Source organism: Pseudocercospora fijiensis (genome assembly GCF_000340215.1).
Source record: "Pseudocercospora fijiensis CIRAD86 unplaced genomic scaffold MYCFIscaffold_2, whole genome shotgun sequence".
NCBI lineage: Eukaryota > Fungi > Ascomycota > Dothideomycetes > Mycosphaerellales > Mycosphaerellaceae > Pseudocercospora > Pseudocercospora fijiensis.
This window is the reverse complement of record NW_006921533.1, coordinates 761,671-782,502: the sequence shown is the minus strand read 5'-3', so window position 1 is coordinate 782,502 and position 20,832 is coordinate 761,671. Positions and strand designations below refer to the sequence as shown.

General features: G+C 48.9%; 4 protein-coding genes across 4 annotated transcripts; 1 reads left to right on the top strand and 3 right to left on the bottom strand.

Moving 5' to 3' along the window:
• Positions 1-5,974: 5,974 nt before the first annotated feature.
• MYCFIDRAFT_83466 (uncharacterized protein) lies at positions 5,975-6,799 on the top strand (the record flags this gene model as incomplete). Its single annotated transcript, XM_007924694.1, has 1 exon — positions 5,975-6,799. The coding sequence occupies one exon, from the start codon at positions 5,975-5,977 to the stop codon at positions 6,797-6,799; it is 825 nt and encodes a 274-aa protein (XP_007922885.1).
• A 4,879-nt stretch (positions 6,800-11,678) lies between these two features.
• MYCFIDRAFT_210219 (uncharacterized protein) lies at positions 11,679-12,874 on the bottom strand. Its single transcript, XM_007924825.1, has 2 exons — positions 12,517-12,874; positions 11,679-12,457 (listed from the first exon to the last, which is right to left on the bottom strand). The coding sequence occupies exon 2, from the start codon at positions 12,403-12,405 to the stop codon at positions 12,034-12,036; it is 372 nt and encodes a 123-aa protein (XP_007923016.1). The 5' UTR covers positions 12,406-12,457; positions 12,517-12,874; the 3' UTR covers positions 11,679-12,033.
• Positions 11,684-15,297, bottom strand: MYCFIDRAFT_88777 (uncharacterized protein). Its single transcript, XM_007924824.1, has 3 exons — positions 15,101-15,297; positions 12,517-14,790; positions 11,684-12,457 (listed from the first exon to the last, which is right to left on the bottom strand). Exons 2-3 carry the CDS (start codon positions 14,686-14,688, stop codon positions 12,410-12,412), a joined length of 2,220 nt encoding a protein of 739 aa, XP_007923015.1. The 5' UTR covers positions 14,689-14,790; positions 15,101-15,297; the 3' UTR covers positions 11,684-12,409.
• A 2,085-nt stretch (positions 15,298-17,382) lies between these two features.
• MYCFIDRAFT_213841 (uncharacterized protein) lies at positions 17,383-19,985 on the bottom strand. The gene has a single exon (XM_007924823.1). It carries the CDS (start codon positions 19,689-19,691, stop codon positions 17,847-17,849), a length of 1,845 nt encoding a protein of 614 aa, XP_007923014.1. The 5' UTR covers positions 19,692-19,985; the 3' UTR covers positions 17,383-17,846.
• Between the last annotated feature and the right edge of the window lie 847 nt (positions 19,986-20,832).

Sequence of the window (20,832 nt, the reverse complement as noted above, 5' to 3'; positions counted from 1 at the left end):
GGTAGTAGTAGGTACGAGTAGTATTCGATAGAGATCTAAGAGGAGAGGGAGGAAGGCAGGCTAGTTAGCCTAACGCTAAGCGCTAAGCCCTGCCTAAGGCATTAAGACCCTAGCTTTACTCGAGCCTAGTTACATACTAATTACGTATAACCTCTTTGGTCCTAACATATAGGTACAAACCGCCTAAAGGATAGTTATCCGAAGAAGGTATAGAAGGCCTCGTCGTTAGATAAGACGCCGACTAACCTACTAAAGGAGACAGATACAACCGCTCTAGCAGTCCTCGCCTAGTCCCCTAGTATAACAGAAGATTACCCCTATATATATAATATAGGCCGATGCTTTCGCGCCCTACTAGATAAAGTTTATCTATACTAGCCGATACTTTCGCGTCTAGTAGTTATAGCGCTTTATATACCTTCTCGATTCGACTACGGTAGATGCCCTAGATCCGAGCAAACGTAGCTGCGATTGTATTATATTAGAAGGAGTTTAGTAACTACGCTATCGCTACGGCGACTACGCGTAATCTTAGGAAACGGACATAATATCGAATATAATTATAGACATTAGTATACGTCTTCCGGTAAAGACGAGGTTTAGACGAGGGGATGTGTTATAGTGCTAGCTATCGAGGCTGCCTAAGGCACCGCGGACTAGATAGAAGCGTAGCTTTTACGCTTCCTTCGATCGTTACAGACATTTTGACAATCTAATTACGTAATACCTACCTCGCTACCCTCTCGCCCGTGTTATTCTGCGTACCTTAGAAACACATACTACGGCTTAGAGTGCTAACTAGGTACTTAATAAGCTAAAGAAGTGCGGTATAGTGTTCCTTAGTCGGGTTAGAAATATATCGTAATAATAGGCCTATAGTATAGCAAGCATTAGGTCGAGTAATTATTGCTAGCTAAAGTGCTTTACTAATACCTTCCTAATACTAAGTCTTAAAGGCAGCGCTAGCAGTGTAGCCCTTAGGTGTACGCTAAATCGATGTCTTAACGTATCGAGGTGCTATTAGTGTAGCCGGTGCTATACGGCCCTATATGCTATACTTCTTACTAAGTCTATTTAAATAGGCATCTTAAACGACGCAAATAGTGCGCTAGTTGCGGTCGCGAATAATCCGCATGCTAAGATAGTAGTAAAGGTCGCCTAGTTCTTATATATTAAAGCGGTCCTTTAGTAACTAAGCAATAGCTTCTAGTGCTAATAAAGTGTAGGCAATAATAATTATATTATCTACGTAGATAACAATAATAGAGCCGCTAACAATGTGTTTAAACACGCATATATTAGCTACTATCGGCACGAAGTCTAGGCTCTTTAGATACTTTCGAAGCTCTTCGTACTATAGTATTAGTAACTGCTTTAGACTATATAGTGCCTTTAGTAACAGACAAACTATAGTCTTGCTACTACGGTCTTCAAAGCTATATAGCTACTCGATATAGATCTTATACTTATTACCGATAAGCGTATTAAGGAAGGCCGTTAGGATATTATATTGCTTAGCCTCTAGGTCGTAATAGGCGATTAAGCTAAACAGTACTCGTAGCGTAGACGGCTTAGCGACAGCTACATAGGTCTTATTATAGTCCTATCCCTTAACCTAAGTAAAGCTACGGACAACCTATCGAGCCTTAAACTAGCTTACCTTGCTATTAGCGTTACGCTTAATAGTAAACACCTATCGGCTACGGACAACCTTGCGACCTCTAGGTACTTCTAGTCGAGAAATATATACCTATATATAGTTGTCTATTAATAACTTGTATTCAGCCTTATAGGCCTCCTTCTATTGTAGCTAGTATTGTAATTCCTTAGCGGCCTTAAAGCTCTTCGGAATTAGAATAGTATCGTTAGGCTTCTATTTAGCAATATAGCAGGCGGCTATAAAGCCCTTTATATAGGCTATCGGTATGTTAGTAAGGGTGCGGCGCTCTTTGCGACAGAGAGCGCCTATATCGGCTAGATAACTATATAGCAGTTTACGAGCGCTCTTATTACTTCGTATCTTGCGTATAGAACGACTACTAACAGCCTTAGCAGGTCGCTTAAACTTAGGCAACTAGCCTAGCTCGCCTTTCTTAGCGTAAGGATCGTACGCTAGTTCTTCCTCGGCTAACTAGAAGCTATCTTTATTACTTAGAGGTTAAATAGTCGGCAGGTCATCCTCGAGCGGCAATAGATTAGCGACTTTATTAGCTACCTCCTAAGCTAGTTCTTCTAGAGCATCTTCCTATTAAGCTAGAATGTGCTAAACAATACTAGCAGCTTCCTAAGGTAGCGGTGCCTCGTTACTTATAGAATTAAACAGAGCCGGTATAATAGACTCGAGTATAACAAACTCGTTCTTAGCTAGGTCGTTAGGATTAGCGTATGGATTCATGCCCTCTAAAAGCAATAGCTTACTAGCTGTCTTAATGAATTAGACATCCTTTAATAGAATAACCTTATACTAGTTAGGAAGGTAAATTATGTATTTTCCTAAGTCTACTAAGTCCTTAGCATAGCCGACTAGCTTGCTAATAAGGCCTCTGCTATCTATCTTCTTTCTACGAGCAACTCCGTAATTATATGCAATAGCAGTATAGCTATAGGTACGAAGATGTTAAAGGCGTAGCTGCTTTCGAGACTAATTAAGCTCCCTAGCTATAATAGTATAGGGGCTAAGACCTTCTAAGGTTCTAGGAGTGATATTAAGGACCTATATAGCAGTAGTAACTGTATACGGCTATAGGGCCTTTAGCAAATTCGTATAGAGCATTATCTTCCGAGCGGTCGTATATACGATATAGTTGCTAACCTTAGCTAGGCTATTCTAAGTAGAAGAATGAGGTACTATAACCTATAGTACAATGCCCTAATTACGAGCCTAGCTTAATAGCTGATTTCCGCTATATTTACCCCCTCTATCGAGGCGGTAGATTAGGATCGAATAGCTAGTTTGTATACGGACGTATATACGATAATCCTTAATAGCTACTATAGCCCCTAACTTTAGTAAGCTAGCATATTCGTATCGATAGGCTAATTTAGCGCATATAAACAACGTGAAGTAGCGTTCTTATAGTAGACTAGGGTTGGTAATAGTAACTACATCTATATAGACAATATAGTAAATAGTAGATAGTCGTAGTCGTAGTAGTCGGTTGTATTCCTTATATAACGTTACTATACGACAAGCGATACAGTTTCGGAAGTTACTCTTATTCTTATTGCTAGTAATAACAATCTAACCCTTAGCTTCTATTCGCAATAGCTTGCGGTAATAAATATAGCTATATCGTAGATGCTATTCTTCTATCGTACCTATTAGTACCCCCTTCTTCGATAGAAGCGTAACAACCTAGCTATTAGGACTAGAGGTTAGTATATGTAGATAGGGGAGACTATTCTTTCAGTATATCTAAGCAATAGTAACCTTAGAGCCGTTAACAACAGTAAATAGTATACGCTTGTTATTCCGATAGAAACAGCCCTTATCGGCTAGCTTCTTAGTAGACAGGAGGTTAGCTGCTAGACCTAGTATATATAGTGTCTCTAACAACTTTATATTGCTAATACTATACTTATTAACTACCTCTATCTAAGTAACGCCTACTATTGTTGCGTGCTTCGTATTGCTACTAAACCGAATAGGAATGTAACAGCCTTTATACTTAAGAAGCAGGGCAGGGTCGTTAACTATATACATGCTAGTACTAGAGTCTATAACCTAGTTAGTAGTACGAGTCGCTGCAGTAGGCGCTATAGATGCCGTATTACTAATAGTAATTGTATTAAAGGCGTAGTTGCCGCCTAAACTAGGTGCTAAATCCGGACGTAGATTGTTATAGAATAAGGGTAGTATATTCTTAGCAAATAGGCCTTGCGTACTAGGCTAGGGTTGCTATTGTTGCTATATAGACAGTCTACGCTACTACTACTACTACTATACCCCCTTCTTCTTAGCCTTCTGCTGCTTACAGCGTAGTCGGTCTTCCTCCTTTAGATAAAAGTACTTATTATAGCAACGATTAGATAGATGCGATCCCTAATAATAGGCGCACTTCTTACGGTTAGACTAATAACTATTCTAGTTGCTTCTACCGCGGCCTCGACCGTTACTATTATTATTATTGTTTCCGCGGCTACTACGACCGCTACGGTTCGAGTTACCTCGACTATTACTATTGCTATTGCTTTGTAGTTGCTAGCGCTAGAGACCGAAGAAACTATTATATTAGGCCTAGTTCAATTAGGCTACATTCTTATTAAGCAACGCGCTAATAATGTTGTTAAGGGTGCTATCGTTAATAGTGTATTCTAAGGCGCGCATCTACTTACGTCGTATCTATGCGAAAGCCTCGTAGAACGGTGCGATTTGTATAATAAACATATAGACAGCCTAGTATTAACTAATAGCTAATTTAGTGTCCTTTAAGGCACCGAGCTTCTTCTTATATTCGTTATAGAACTTCTTAACGTCCTTGCTATCGTAGCGAAGGGTAATATAGTCCTAGAAGAGCATAAATTCAGTAGACCCACCTTTACTAGTATACTTCTTATATAGATAACTCTATACTACCTAGGAGGTGTCGAGTCTAAGTAACGACTACTAAATCTCCGATATACAGTTAGCGAATATCTACGTACGCGCTAACTAGTCCTTTGCCTCCTATTTATCTTAGCGGTCTTCAAATTGCTCCTATGTTTTAGTAGATAACAGCTTAACTTTAGGCTTTAGGCGGGTCCCCTAGATATAGCGCTATACCTATATACCTTTAAGGGCACCCTTAGCGGCGTAGGCCTATACTAGATAATTCTCCTTATTCTTTAGCTTAGGAATATTGCTTATATAAGCGTTAGCGGTAGTAGGGGAAGCTATTGCTAACAGCGATAGCGATAATATAGAAAGAGACTATAGACTTATCTCGAGAGGCCGCCGATAGGCGCGCCTATATTGTGTAGCGGACAGCTAATACTAAGATTATAGTAGTAACTCGAGTCGGACTAGCACCTACTAGAACACTCGAGGGCGGCGGCGACGATATTAGTATCGGCGTAATTATTAGTAACGAGTGCTAGCTACGTAGTAGTCGGAGTAACTATTAGAATACGTATTAAACGTGTTATACGCGTTAGAAACGCAGGGGGCTTATAACTACTTAATATAAACTATAATATATTTAGAAGAGGGCTAATCTATAGAAAGCCTAAAGATAAAGTATGCATAGTTACAGCCTTAGGTATTATATACGTAATAGCTAGCTACATATACACACTCTCTAAGTTTTAATGCTAGTAAGGAGTTACGACTAATAGTATTATTTAATAACGCTACGAGCACGCATTAACATACGCGGCTATTGTAAACAACTTAATAGATTGTACCGACTGTAGTCTATAGCCGACCGGCAAGCTAGATATAACTCTCTTTACGAGATGCCTCTACTTTTGCCGAGATTCTATATACTTACGCAGGTTATTAGGCTACGGAGGGCAGGTTATACTTCGGTACCGAGGGTAACCTATAACCTTTCTACTATTTACTTACAAGTTATATCGGATATATAATAAGTGTAGAGTAGAATAGAGGCAAGATCTGTCTTATTACGTACTTTTCTTACTACCTTCTCGGGAGGAGCTTTTAGCCCCTTAGAGGTTATAGTACCTACATTCTTCGTAAACTGCAGCCTGCGCTCGCTGCGGTAGTATACAGGGCTTCAGCAAGGGGCAAGACCCACTTTAGCCGAGAAGGTCCACTTACATGAACAACGCTCTAACATCTGTAGCAGCGAAATTCGCGGCATTTGATAGTGCTCGACGGGCAATAAGGGAAGACTGAAACTCGTACAAAATCTCGATAGAAACAGGGAACTTCGGAGTGGTCACCTATTTCAACACCATTTTGTCATTCAAGCTAGAAAATTGGTCTGGACTGTCACAATTTCCTCCCAGGAGAAAGTGAAGAGGAAGACCGAAGATGAATCCACTCAGAGTCGATCCACAGATGGCCAGAGTCGCAGGTCATCGAGGCCACAGCGCCGGAGCTCCAGAGAATACACTGGCTGCATTTCGAAGAGCCCACGAAATTGCCGGGAGCGGAGTTACGTGCGAGACAGATCTCGCGGTGACCCTTGATCAAGAGTTGATTCTAATCCACGATGAGACGGTCGACCGCACAACGAATGGCCGTGGACTGGTCCGCAGCTTAACATATCGAGAGATTGCTGAACTCGACGCTGGAAGCTGGTTCAGCAAAGAATTCGCTGGTGAACGCATTCCCACGCTTGAAGAAGCGCTAAATCTCGCACGCGAGCTTGGGATTATCTACCAGCTGGAGTTGAAAATATATGATCAGAACGACTTTCTCTTCCTCAAGCTGAGAGCACTGATTGATAGACTGCGATGTGCCGATCTGCTGCAGTTCTCGTCTTTTGACTTTGTACAGCTCAGAGCACTCAAGAAGGCCTTTCCAGAAATCCCGACTGTTGGATTGACTCATTCTCGTTTCATTGATCCCGCCGCGCTGGCTAAGGAGGCAGAGTTGGATGCTATGAATCTTGAGATCCAACACTTCCCCAGTGGCGAGGCGCACCAGCTACACGCCGCTGGCTTCGCAGTGTTTCTCCATGTTCCACGTCCTGAGAAGCTGCGAGACTTGAAGTCGTACGGCGAAGATGTTGAAGCCAGAGTGGTAGAGTGGATTGGCGAGGGTCTCTTAGATCACATCATCAGCGATGATGTCGACCAGATGGTCAGGATCGTGAGGGCAGCTCGCGAGAAACCCCGGACTGAGGAGGAGTGAAGTGCGAGGTTCAGCGGTGATTTTAAAATTAGTATTTGTCCGGTGTTTGTCCAGTGTGCAGCACGTGTGTCTTGGCATCTCGGCAATGCTGAACAGAACCAGGGTCCAATTGGCTAGACCTATAGACAGAACTTCATCCTCTCCTTCCTCTCCAATCTTCAGCACATCACCAACCATGATCCATACCATGCATTTCCTAAGATCCCATTATGCCGGGTTAGATGTGTAAACTTCCACAACGTATGAGCTGACGACGAGTGGACCATGAGTGCCACGCCTGGGGACGCACTCTCCCTACTTACACGAGCTCATGTTACGCGTCCGCACGGGTTGTCTTGTATGCAGAGCCAGAAAAATTAAATGTGACGAACATATCCCATGTCGGAATTGCAGTAGGCGAAACGCCAGATGTATCTATGGATCACCGCGCAACAGCACGCGGGCCTTGCCCAACAGCAACGACGATTCAAGGCGTGACGAACCTCCACAGCATAACACATCAAGCTTAGACATTTCGAATGCTTCACTAGGCGCTGCAAGCGGTACATCACTTGATATTTCGCACTCGGTTTCCCAGGATGGGACAAGATCAGTACACAATTCGCAGGCACCAGAGACTGTTGGTTCCGCTGTGCAGCAGATTGATTTGTTGGGCAGTGGTCCGAGTGCGCAAAACGATGGGAGTGCAACATTTCACACAGGTGTTGGTGGACCAATTCTCCAGGTTGCGGACCGACTCTTTGCGACTTCCCAGATCATTTATCTGACTTTAGCCATGGACTGCTCTCCAGTTTCCAAAGCACCCTCACGCCAGTCCTACTCTTACTTCCTTACTGCTGTCGCCTGCCCATTCATTACACCATTTGACCCTGTGAACTGGCAGAGATTCAAGGAGATCGTGGTACCTGCGGCCGAAGAGCACTCGCCGATTGCTTCAGCATTACTGGCCGTTCAAGCATTACATAGGGCACAGGCATTTCGATTGCCTATGACTCCCGCTATGTCAATGTATGAATATGCTCTGACTGAGTGTAAGGCTCTAGTGCGCGATGACGGAAGTTCATTTGATCTTGTATTGGAAGTGGCCTTCCTACTTTGCCTGTGCATTATTACAATGCCGAATGAGGACACATCCACATTCACTGGAGCTGACGAACACTTTGTGACCAGGCTGGAAGCTTGGTTAGGGAAAAATGAGAGACCCGTCCTTTCTACCCAGCTCACTGCTTGGCTACAGCTCTTGGACACCGCCGCCAAGCGGAGTGGAAGCCCTAGCCTTCTGCCAGAATCAATGATCAAACTCCTCCATCATCACATTAGTGAAGCTCCCGGTCTGTCCCAATCAGATCATGGGACATATCCCGACAGGGTTACATTCGACATGCTCGGCGGTCCCAGTTTCACCTTCTATCTAGCTCTTCAGAAGATATCAAGCCAAGTCGCAGATATAACACATTACCGACGATCACGAATCACTTCCGAAGATCAAGCAGAGGCTAATACCATCGCCGAAGGACTGAGTGACCAGACGAGAAGGTTGTGGGATGGTAGGCCGAACTTGCTCCAGCTGAGGCCATCAGAATTTCGTGGGCGATTGTATCAACCGGGGTTGCTTTCGTTAGGCTCTCTTGTTGGAGTCTACTTGGCCACATACTTTGCTGAGATAATTGCTCTCGGACGCACCCTTGGTGATCCACCATTTCCAACAGCGAGAGCCAGGGATGCGATGGCGAGCATCCGCGCCGTTATTGACGACGAGTGTAGTATATCGCAAGAACGGACGATCAGGGCCGGATATCTAAGGCCTTTATTCTTGTACGGGATTGAAAGCTTCGACGAAACTTCTACAAAATGGGCAGCGGACCGACTGAGAAAGATTGACGACCCTATGAGCAGGAGTGCATTCTTCGCTACTTTCCTAGAGACACATGGAGAAGCACAGCGAGATCAACGAAGACGAGTGACTGTCAAATACTTTACCATGACTACTTTTGGCATTCCGCTGCCGTTTTTGTAGCGTCTTGCGCAATAATCCTCCCACTGGGTCAGCCGCAAGCGAAGCCCTGGTTTCCAAAATTCGAGTTCAGACTGCTTCATTCAAGACACCTCCTTCTGAAAAACAAGACTCGCGCTCGAAATCGACTTTATCATGTGTAATGGCCTCGTCAGAAGCCAAAGAATACGTGCTTCCTCGTATTGACGCTGGTAACGACGCTGAGTCGCAGAGCCTTAACCTGCAACACGAAGGCTTCGTTTCAAGTACAGGGTATGTAGCTCATCTACACATCATCTCAGCTTTGCCGACTGAACCGTTTTCTAAGATAGCAGATGTAGTTACAGGAAGAGGTACTGGCTCTAGAGTCAGAGTTGTCTGCAACTCCCAGGACTTAGAAATTCTTTGACGTGGTGCACATCAGAATGTTGCTCGGGTGACTTACTACATCGGATTGGAGCATCGTTGCTAGAAACGTGGTACGATCTTCCGAAGGCTCCAATAGCATAAGATTGATGCTTCAAGCATCCGTGCCTACCTATCTAGGCCTCGTCTTACAGTCATGGAAGGCTGGAAAACTCTCTGGCATAGCTGGATGAAAGGAACCCTGCGATGGGGAAAGGTTCATAGCAGAGGATATGCTTCTGCTTCGACAGCGGCTGGAGGGCGCCGGGTTTAGACGCATTCAGGTGCTCTGCCCAAGCTCTGATACAGTGCCGCAGATGAGATGTCGGATACCAGTATAGCAATGTGCGAGGCAGACGGTTCAGCTCTCACGTACCTAGCCAAAATAATCCAGACTGCGCATAGAGTGTCAAGGAGGCGAATCTCAGTCCGAAGTAGGCTTGAGCTAGGCGAGAGCAGTCGTACTAGCGACAGGATATGTACGTGCTACCGCCGAGCATTGAATTTGCACTGTATATGTCCAATGGCTTGATCGTTCACACAGTGGCCAGGCCAGGCGTTCGCCGAATTTTCCGCTGCTTTGCTATTCACGGATTCACCTTGACCTGCAAGTAGACGATTTCTGCCAAGCAGAGCAATTCATGTACGCAACGAGGGAGTCTCCAACTTTACGAGCGAGCAGCACCTGATCTTTACCTATAGAAATCGATTTGACTTGAGATTTTATTCACATGCTAGTCGGCATGGACTTTTGGGACGTACCAGTCTCCGTTCCGTAGATGTGGTGGTTGAGATCGTATCAACAGCCAAGCCATACACGTCTTCTTTTCTCTCGTCGCTCATGATGCAGTCAATACTTCATTATATCATAATTTCGTGCCCCCATCCCAAATTCCCACTGCTGTCGGCTTGTCACCTCCCTCGGATCTGACACCAAATTCGTAAAATCCCCAAGTCAGAATGACCATGGTCATGCTGATAAGGTACAGTCCAAGCTCTTAAAACAATCATCTGCACTTCAAGAAAATCTTCAATGTGTCCGCATATTCTCGTCAAGCTTCGAAAGATGAATAAGACAAGATTTACTCATCACCGCCCTCTTCTCAGAAAACCGAATCTCTTCTTCTGCTTCTTCTTCCTCGCCTCCTCACTCACAACACCAAAATCTTCATCTCCAAGCTCCGTAGCTGTGGCTCGTCTTCCCTGAAATCCAAAATCTGATCGAGGTGATCCGACTTCATGAACTGGCGAAGTAGGATTCTCAGACTCCAACCCATCATCATCATCACTCTCCGTACCCGAATGTTGTTGAAGTCCGAAATTTTGCCCCCCACTCTCAACCCGACTAAGTCTCCTCTCCGTCTCCTCAACCAAATCCCTATACCTCAACTCATCCAAAGCCTTCTTCTCTCGCTTCGCAGCTTTACTCTTCTCGACTTTCTCTTTAAGCATAACTGCTCCGAAGACTAACAGGATTGCGGCCATGGCATATATATATATATACAAAACCAGAAAAGATTCGAGATTCGGAGAAATGTGATACAGATATACAATCCTGGGAGGAGAGGATGTTTGATTTTGATTTTGATGGCGTTTTGTCTCGCACTATGTCGGTGCGGGGCCTTTCAATCTCGCAGTTCCAGAACCAGAACCAGAATTAATTCCTCCTTATGAGGATCTCTCCAAAAATGTGATGTGAGATGAGGTGAAGTCGTTTCGAACCATTGCCACCAGCTACAAATAAAGCAGATTCATGATGCGCGATCATGCGAGGTGAGTGGCGAGAAGAAAGAAAGAAATGCCGCGGCACTTGGGGACCTCACCTCACCTCACCTCACGCGACGCCAATCACGTGACTCATGCAAAGCATCATGCATTGAATTATCCAGAAAGACTGCACTGCCTCTGAAGGAGAAAATATCCACCGAATTGCATTGCCCGAGACACGCACGCAAAAATCCAACCTCGTAAAGAAATTCGAGCGCAGTAGAGATGTGCCGCCTCATCCACGCACAATGTCCATAACCTTACAACCACGGTGATCACCGTGGAGGCAATCCGAGGCTGTTACGTCCACGGTATATCGCAAGTTAATACTGCTGGTATTCCTAGCAGATCTGGTCCAACCCTACGGCTATCCCTTGCGGCTGGCAGGATATCGTGGTATTCTTGGCGGCTATGCCTAATCTGATAAGACCCTCCGTATGTCCACTCGTACGTACGTAGCGGGTTTATCGGTGGACACTGACCCTATTTTATAACCACCGTGGAAGCACAACACTAGAGCGCAGCCCAGGCAGGTAGCACAAACCCATCCCATCTAAACGGTACAGTCCAGTCCGAACCAAACCAAACCACCGGGTCCCTCGCACCACGCAATCCAGCGTTTCAAAAAAGAATGCGCAGGGCTGTCAGTAATCTATATTGCGTTGCGTTGCGTAGCACGATGTGATGTTGAAGCCCAAAAAAAAAACCTCTAGTACTTTCCGTCTGGCATTCCATTGAATATACACAACATAAACAATCCCTTCATTGGAGAGACCCATCGAAACGATGTGCCATGTCCATGCCATTCATCTTGACCCTTCCCTTCATCTAGTCAATCAAAGTGTACCATCAACAACAACAATGGTTGGTTGGTCCTTGGAATTCCAACCCGCAGCCGCTGCCAGCAGAGTTTTCCGCCAGGCCAGGGGTGCAGCCCAAAGCCCTCTCATACTGACGGTCGTCCTGGTATCGAATAGTGATAACCTCGAAAGCGAGGGAGAGAAACATATGGTGTGGAGATGTGACCAAAGGTTGAAAATGGCGATGTTTCTGAATTTCTTCTTCTTCCTCACCACTGCTTCCTCCATTGGTCTGGTGTAGTGCAAGCAAATGCAGTCGCTAATCCAGAGGAGACAATAAACAAAGTGTCAAAGAAGACCTCAACCCAAGTAGCAAGACAGTAAGAACCAATGTCCCCGCTCAAGAAGAACGCCGTATTCTGCACACACACCACAAGCCGCTCTTGAAACGGTGCCCAGGACGCCCTCGCGAATGATCTCCCAATTGCTTCCCATGTCGAAAAAAGATTAGATGATATCCTATCACTTCCGGGCCGAGTTCCAGAAAAGGAAATATGCACCGTGCGGCGTGCAGATGAAGAGGCTGTGATATCGCTCCATAAGTGCGTTTCGTACTTCGTGTCCGCCAACTTTTGGGTCATGTCGTTAGAAAAAGTGTGTGTGAGGCTTGCTCATTTCGTGCACTTCCATTTCCTGCAATCATGATTAGCTTCCGGCCAGCAGCGAGCGTCGGTCACAAAGTTGGGACGTACCATTTTGAAAGTGTTGAGCTCCTCTTTGATTTGTTGTGCGAGCATTGGCGTGAGGCGGTTGCAAGTGGCGATCTCGCCTCGGCGGTCATACTCGGTGCTCGACCATACGTCGTGGAATTGGATCCGTGGACTAAAGCTAATGCCTCGACCACTCCCGTTAGGAGTATTCGGCATGCTCTTCGCCATTGACACCAGTCGAGGGCTGAAATAGTCACCATTCGTGGCATTCTTCATGGACTCGGTCCTGCTCTGGCCGTCCTTTGGAGTGCTGGGCATGCTTGATGCTGGGCTCTCAGAGATTGTTGGCACACTTGCAGCGTCATTGGGACGGATGACTGGCGAACCACTGGGCGACGATGTGCCAGTTCGCTTGAGAATACCCTTCTTTACAGCCGCGAGAACTTCCGCGCGGTCTTTATCACTGCCCACAATGCTTCGACGAGAGAGTGAATCTGAACGGTCGGCAGAACCTCGTGCTTGAGGCAGGCCCAATCCAGCATTGTTAGCTGCATCGATGGAGTTGCGCTCCAACTTCGGGAAGCCAGTCACCCCATGCTTGTCCGCGGGGTGTGCGTCGACATTCACCTTTTGTCTTTCTGCTTCCACAGTGACCATTGACACGCCTCCCACACTAGGTGAGACGGTCGCATTGCCCTGTGAAATCGGACCGTCTGCAGCAGGCACACCAATGACCGACTTGGGGCGGAATAGTCCCTTGATGCTCCTAGCACCTTTCTTGGCCCCGCGGCCCATCTTTCTCAACATCATGGAGGCAGAGGAGGCGGTAGAGGAAATGGATATGTTGTCGGTCGAGCCAGCCAAGGCCACCGCAGTGTTAGCATAAATGCTGTTTCCAAGTCCCGCCGCCTCTTGCTGTCTAGCAATTGCCTGTTGTTCGGCATCAAGCTCATCATCAATCTGTTGCTGATGCTGTTCCCTGGTGTGCTGTGCGTGTTGAGCAGCAGCATCGTGTATTGCATTGTTGTTCTCCGCGGCACTTCTCCGAAGCTCTTGAGCACTGCCAAAGGAGAAGGCGCGACGTAACCGTGACTTCATGCCTTTATTGAGGTCCTTATCGGACACCGCGGCAAGCTGCTGCGCCGCAGGAGATGGTGCGTATACGGCGGCTTGGGCGGCCGCAGCATATGTCTTAGGCTTTTGCGGTGAGCTGGCAGGTGTGGTTTCTTGCTCCGTTTCCTTGGACAAAGGTGAAGGTGCTTTGCTGCGCCGGTCGGCTGCCTTGTGTGCTTCCGAAGATGTACGCGGAGGCACATTGACCGGTCGGAGGCCAGTCGGCTTAACGTTTTCAGGTTGCTCAGCTTTCCTCTGCGAAGAGCGGCTTTCGTCACTGCCCGAGCGCGAATGGAAAGACACGGGCCTGATAGTCGTGGGTGCAGAAGTAGCGCCAGCGCTGGAAGAAGGCCTCTGTGCACCAGTTGTTGCTTGCAACGCAGCAGTATCAATGTTGTTCGCGCTGCGGCGTCTATATCGCTTGGCGGACTCGGATGTGCCAGTCTTCACTGCCATATCATCCAAACTTCCCTGACGCTGTGGAACAGGTACTTGCTGGAGCAGATGACCGACACTGGCCATGCCTGACCCAGATGGCGCCGCAGATGTGGTGGGCGTTGTGGCTTTAGGGGTCGTGTTTCCAGATTCAGCCTTCTTGGCTTCCGGTCGACGATATCGATTCGGCGATGGTTTGGTAGGCTGGTCGAAGTTGGTCAGAGACAAATCTGGCATGCTGGCGGACAGATTGATCAGAGAGCTATTCCGCGAGCCTATGACAGAATCGTCCTTTGCTGAGGGCACGGTAGAGGCGTCGGACGATGCTGTCGAGGAAGTGGACGCAGACTGCTGAGATTGGGTATGAGCATGTCGCTGACTGCCAATGGCTCCGTGTGGGGATGGGTTGGAGACACTCCGCGTCTCCTGCCGCAGATTTGGTGTGCTCTGGAAGGCATACGGCTGCACAGGAGCAGTGGTAGTGCTCCTGAAGCCAGCGTTTTGTGCATTGTACATGCCGCGGGCAGGCTGTTGGCCGAGGCGTGGTGAAGTCTGCGGATACTGTTGTGAGGAGGAGTTGAAGGCGTCGGCGGAGGAGGAGGGGCGGTTGTGCAACATGGTGATGGTGCTGGAGGGTGTCGTAGGCGGCGAGAGTACCTCAGCCATCGGGTCTGCCGTGGTTGAAGGCTCTTCGAGGCAGCTGATGGGTGCAGATGAATCAATGGAATGGGAGCAGGAAAAGGCTTGGCGAAGGGGTAATTATATGTTCTGAGCCGGCCAGCAGTCAGTATGGGTGTGTATTGGGTGCAGTGGATGATATGCGAGCGGTGGAGATGGCTCGTGGGCAGCGGTGGTCGCGGTAAGGAGCGTGGATGGAGGGCGGACGGAGGTGGTTGTCGGAGGATAGGCCCCTATTACTTTGGCGGCTGTGGAGGAGGCACGGACAGGCGGGCGGGTGGTCAAGACATGTCGCAGAGGTCGACGGGCTCGCGAGCGTGCGGTGCGGTGTGAGAGGCTGGCGGCGCGGTCGCAGGCCAGGCAGGTCCGGCGGAGAGAAGGAGCGCTGTGTTCGACGTACCTTGTGTATGATGAGAAGCGAAGCAACAGGCACGGACACGAGCGTGGCGGAAAGCGGCGTCCAGAGGACGAAAGGCTCGGCTCAGAACAGCATCAGCGGCAAGGCGGCGACCCGGGCAGCCTCCAAAATGTACAATTAGGATGAAGAAGAAGAAGAAGGAGAAGAAGGTGGATTCCGGAGGCTGCGCAGTGCAGTGCAGGGTGACGAGAATGGGGGTAGAGATGGATGATGTGAGGTCGAAGGAGGTGCGAGAGTGAGGCCGGCCGCTGAGAAGGGGTTGTCCACAGCACACGCACGCACAGACAACACGATGTCTTTCAAGCGTCTCGGAATGTGAACTGCGCACGATTCCTTGCTGCTGACCGCGAAAAAGAGGCCCACCCGCTGCACTCGCGCGTCGCTGAGTTTCCGTTGTTGTTGCTGCTGCTGCTGCTGCTGCTGCTGCCGCCGTTCGATGCAATGGCGGTGATCGCACGCGAAAAAAAGGCCAGCGGGCGTGACACACCGGCACCACCCTTCTTCTCTGCTGTGCACTGTGCTCCTCCTCATCCGCCGACACGAACACGCCAACGCCAACGCCAGATCGACCCGACTAGCCACGAGAGGCACGGGCTACTCTCGCGCGCCTCTGGTTGTGTGGATACTACTGCTGTACAGTGCTGAGAACACGACTGGCCCATCGACGATATCATATGGCATGATGCTCATCCGCCCATTATCTTCTCACGAACTGCACTGCACTACTACTTCTCACCCTTCCTATGACCTAGCGACTTCCTCCCCATTCTGACTACTGATGATGTCGCGATCAGTAGTCTCGGGTGAGCTGGTCGTCCGAAGGGCTCGCGACTTGCAGCACTCTAGGCTCGATTGAGCCCTGAGCCTCCCGTTGTGCCTGGACAGGCACAGGCACAGGCACAGGCACAGGCACGGCACCGCGCGCAGCACACGAACGCGCGCGGTGGACATGTCCTGCAGTTCCCGCGGTGCAGCTGACACAGAGCATGGAAAATCCACGAAAATCCCATCCACATCGCCGCACTGCCGTGGCATTGCATTATACCAAAATGCATCAATGCCACGCTAGAGATGGAGAGGAAACAGAGTTTAGGCTTGCGAGGTATCCCGTGTCCTGAAACAGAATAGGACGCTGCACGCTTCCTCGACCGTCGACGGCGGCAAGCAGCACAGGATTGCCTTGCCTGCCTGGCCGCTGCACAGTTCTCATGCAACGCGCAGCTGCCTCAACATCGGCCTCTGCTCTTATTCTGGGTTCCTTGACGGGAGCCGTCGAGTCCTCCATGGCGAGTCCATGCATCTCAACTCGGCAAATCACAGCTCGCCTGCGCCCCCCCCCGAGCCTACGACATGCATTCAGGGATTGCGCGTGGTCAGGCCTGACTTGCCAATCGAGATGCCTGCTAACACTACTGAAGGATGATGTTGTTTGCTGTCGGCCTCAAGCCTGAAACACCACTCGCTGAAGTCAGCATCGCAGCAGCCTACGTACCTCCTCACCAGTATTCACGTGAAATACCTCGTTCGCGCCCTTCACATCACATGCTCATCGACAGCTGCTGCAAACTCCGAAGCTTTGGGTGCAAGGTGTAGCTCGATGCGTACATCAACTCAATGGCCTGGTGGGTATTGTACCAGTAGGAAAACTCAAGCATTTCGAGCATCCGGAACAACATCTTCGCCTTTCATCAACAACATCTACCACACGCCTCTTCACCGCCCGGACACACGATCAATAATCACACCTTCATTGCTAACAAAAGTACACCATCTAGAATACCCCGCCATCCGACGTCGCCATCGCCCCCATTATTCCCGCAGCTGCGTTGCGCCATCCTCGGGCCACTTTTTCGTAGTAGAGCTCTACAACACCTCCCCTGCAACTTCGACCTGCATAGCTGTCGTGCTCCAAGCTTTGCATTTCGTAGCGGCGGCATACAGCGAAAAGCATCAAGAGAAGTCCATTGGCGGGCAAAAGTCATCATCATCATCATACCTCTAACTTCACCAAGGGTAAAAAAGACGGCGTTTCACTTTCTTCGAACAACTCTTCAAGCCTTCTTTCTAATTCGTGGAACATTAATAAAAAAAAAGCTGACCTCACCTTACCTCACTTGATCCAGCTCTGTGACTCCGAGCACGTAAAAACATGGCCCGAGAGGCGAAATCGCGCACCATTCAATCATAGACTTATTTTTTGTAGCTTCTTTTCTAGCCGAGATATGGACATTTCATTCATACCACTCGGGCAGACCGATCTATATCAAAAGTCATATGTATAGATTCGAAAAAAATATATACACCGGCATCAAACATTCGGCGAAGTAAACAACAACTCATGATCAACAAACACCACAGTGTATACAACACAACGCCGCCAAACACCGGTACTCCTTTCATTACCTGTCAGCGTGAGCGTGCCCTTCCCTCCCATCATGATGATAATAAAAACCACATGGTTCTCCATTCACCCATGTGCCCGTCCCCATAAAATGCCGTTCCCCCCTCCAAAAAAAATAGGAACCTGAAAGCTTCTCATACCACGCCGCTTAAACGCCTCATCAAAAACATATATCCATCCATCCGGGTATTTATTCGAGGCTTGCAGATCCCCCGAAAAAGCAAATCGGTCGGTCGGTCGGGTGTTCGTTCGTTCGTCGAGTACAGTACAGTACAGTACTCTGCTCTACTCTGCACCAAAAGCTAGAGCATCACCGACCCAAATTGCTCAGAACCAATAACTTTCACCACTCTGACTAATGATGAATTCACAGCCCAACCCCAGACTTTGTTCACGCAGCCCTGCCTCATGCTCTTGCAACTGTGCTAAAATATTTTCGCTCACGTGCGGGCCATCTTTCAGGGTATCTTTGATGTGTATTATGATTATTCGAATGCCGGTAAGCGGGAGTTCGTCAGGCGCGCTGTCGATGCCGTCGATTGAACGCGGGAAAGCGAGGGATCGTGGTGAGGTCCCAGGTTCCGTAATGTGCTCCGAGTCGTTATAGGGTGGTTGGAATTGGTAATGCTTCATGGAATCTATTGAGGGAGATGTAGAAGCGTTTGTTCGAGTGGAGGTGCTTGATATTTCGGATATGCGATGATCGGGAGCGCTGCTTCGACGTCTGTCATCCGGTGTTGACGTGTTCGCTAGATGCTTGTTACGCTTCTGAGCGCTTTCGGGAAGGGATGTCTTTGCATGATCCAGTCCATTTACAGCAGAGACAAAGCCAAGCTCCGATCGTTTTCGTTTCTTGCCGGTTTTCTCTGCAACACGCGCTGCTTTCGCGTCGGAAACCATGCTGGCCAGGTTCTGCAGTTCGGCAATGAGATGCTTGGGGTTGAGGTGACCAAATAGTACTGGATCGGCCTGACTGTCGTCGTAGCTGCATTCGATGAAGACACCACCCAGGACACCTTGTGCAATCTTTCGCGCAGCCTCTTGCCAGACGATATGTGTCCTCGGACTGAGCGATAGAGAGTCAGGCTCGACATCACCAAATATCAGAACCTCGCGTTGTGTTTGCTCGTCTCGTAAGAAGTATGCCGCGCTGTCCACAACGCAAGCGTAGTCGGGTGAATCGTGCAAGTGCGGTGAGGGATGACTCTGACCATGAAAACTGTGTCTGGTACCACCTGGAGTTCCAGGCTGCGATTGCATTGCAGATATCGAGAGCGACCTGCCCATAGTCGCTGCAGAAACAGGATCTTGCGACGTCCCTTGGATCGATCCATTGTACGGCGGGACCTGCGAGTCGGAAATTCCAGCAATGCTACCTCGGTGACGGTGGCTTGGTGGGCTTTTGGTGCAGACGCCGTGCGATACTTTGAATGCGCGTGTACCCAAACCATCGCATACTTCGATATATCCTCTCCCTTCACCTTCGCCGACCATGACATCACCTCCCTCTTTCAGACGTTGGAATGTGACGAAACCGACCCCGCCGTCTTCATCGCTTAGATTGGGCCATATCACGTCGTTGAAGATGTGAGTCTTGATCGCATCGACAGTGCTTGGCAAGGCCGCAAGTGTCTTAGGCTTCGAGGTAGCAGCGAATGCAGCCGTGTTGATGGCAAAACCAGAAAGGTGATCTAGATGTGGGTGGGTGATCAGATAAGTCGAAATATAGGTCCTCAAAACATGTAAAGCATTCGCCCTCGCGGACTCATTCGGAAACTTCAACCCTGCGAAAGGGCCGGATTTTAGTATCTTCGGTTCTAGTTTGGCCTGCTCATTGTCGTCTAGAGGAGAGGGAGTTCGACCATTTACTGGCACGGGTCTGCCTCCACCATTTGATGTATTGCCTCCATTTGCGCCGCTTCTGCTCGGATCGGCACTTATGCTGGGGAAATCGCGTTCCAATATGCGTATGATAGGCGCGAGGTGTGATCCGGCATCGACGGCCAGCATCGAATTCTTGGACCACTCACTCGCCAACGACCGCACCAAGAAGCCTGAGACATTCTCCTCGCTCGGCCCACCGCTGGAGCCAAGACAGATTACCTGCAGAGCAGGCTTCTGGCCATCCAGCCCTATGTCTGAGCCCGATGCCGCATCTCGCGTGTCTTTCATGGGTGCGCACGCGCATGCAGCCGTCCGTCCGTCTTGCCGTGCGCTTGTCTCGGGTGCTCGCTATTGCAGGGGCATTGGCCTCGAATTATGGGATGTTCGGATGGTAGAGGAAGTGTGTGGATTCCGCGTATGATGCCGTCTGGAAGGCAGCGACGAGGACTCGAGGCTTTATGTATGTCGCAGCAAGCAGACACGGCCTCGAGGGATGTCCACGTGCTCTTTGCGAAGCAGCCCTCCGTCTCGTGTCGCGAAGCCTGCAGGCCGCCGTCCAATGGTTGATCGAGCGCTTTCCAGGAGATCAGTTTGCGGTGATGATGGCAAACAACAGTGGTAAGCGTGCAGTCGTTGTGTGTGTCAGGGGGAGGATGTGGTGGTGGTCGAGACCGTCGAGGTTGCGTCGAATGGTGTGGGCTTGGGCTTGCCCCTCTTCAGCCAGCCGCTCGCACCACGCCTACTCATCGGACTGCCCAATGCGCCAACTAAAATTGTCGCAAGGAAAGAATAATGACACGAGAATGCACCGCCGCGGAACTGCTGGCAATTTCATGATCGGGCTACTGACGACGCAGACGACGGCGCGTGAAAGGTTCACATCGTTCGCCATGCCATGCCATGCCGTGCCCATCCCAGAGCCTCCTCAGCCTCCTCTTAGCGTGGGGTTGTGCCAGCTGCATCCCAGCCGCTGCCCGCTACTGTGTACGTGTACTAGTCCATCAGGTGATCGTGTATCTCACTCATCAATAATGTCTCGTACAAACTTTGTCCCCCTACACGTTGATCGTACAATGTTTGCTTGCTGGGCCTGGAGAAGCTCCTCCACCACCGCGCATCGCCAACAAGCACGAACAACCGGCTTCACCAGGCCCAAGCGCCTGCCGTTTCCAATGCGGCCGTGCTTTTCTCTCCATTCCGTGACAAGGCTGTGACCTGAAAATCAGCCTTCAAGAGGCGACTAGTGATGCGCAGACCATGTACATCTGCAGCCTTGTCATGGTCACTGAGCACCTCAACTACCATCGAAGACTTTTGCGAATGCTTCAGGCATGAATTGCCTTAGATTGAAAAGGCAATAGCTGCTGCAAGTGAGCCCACGAAGTGCTTGCACTCACTTCAGATATGGCTTTGTCACATGCAGAGTCTT

What these genes read in the sequence shown, in the direction of transcription:
- MYCFIDRAFT_210219 (XM_007924825.1), bottom strand. Translation starts at nt 12,405, where the DNA reads ATGACCCAAAAGTTGGCGGACACGAAGTACGAAACGCACTTATGGAGC.
- MYCFIDRAFT_88777 (XM_007924824.1), bottom strand. Translation starts at nt 14,688, where the DNA reads ATGGCTGAGGTACTCTCGCCGCCTACGACACCCTCCAGCACCATCACC. An exon ending in AGCTCAACACTTTCAAAATG is followed by an intron (nt 12,458 to 12,516) that starts GTACGTCCCAAC and finishes TCATGATTGCAG; the next exon opens with GAAATGGAAGTGCACGAAAT.
- MYCFIDRAFT_213841 (XM_007924823.1), bottom strand. Translation starts at nt 19,691, where the DNA reads ATGAAAGACACGCGAGATGCGGCATCGGGCTCAGACATAGGGCTGGAT.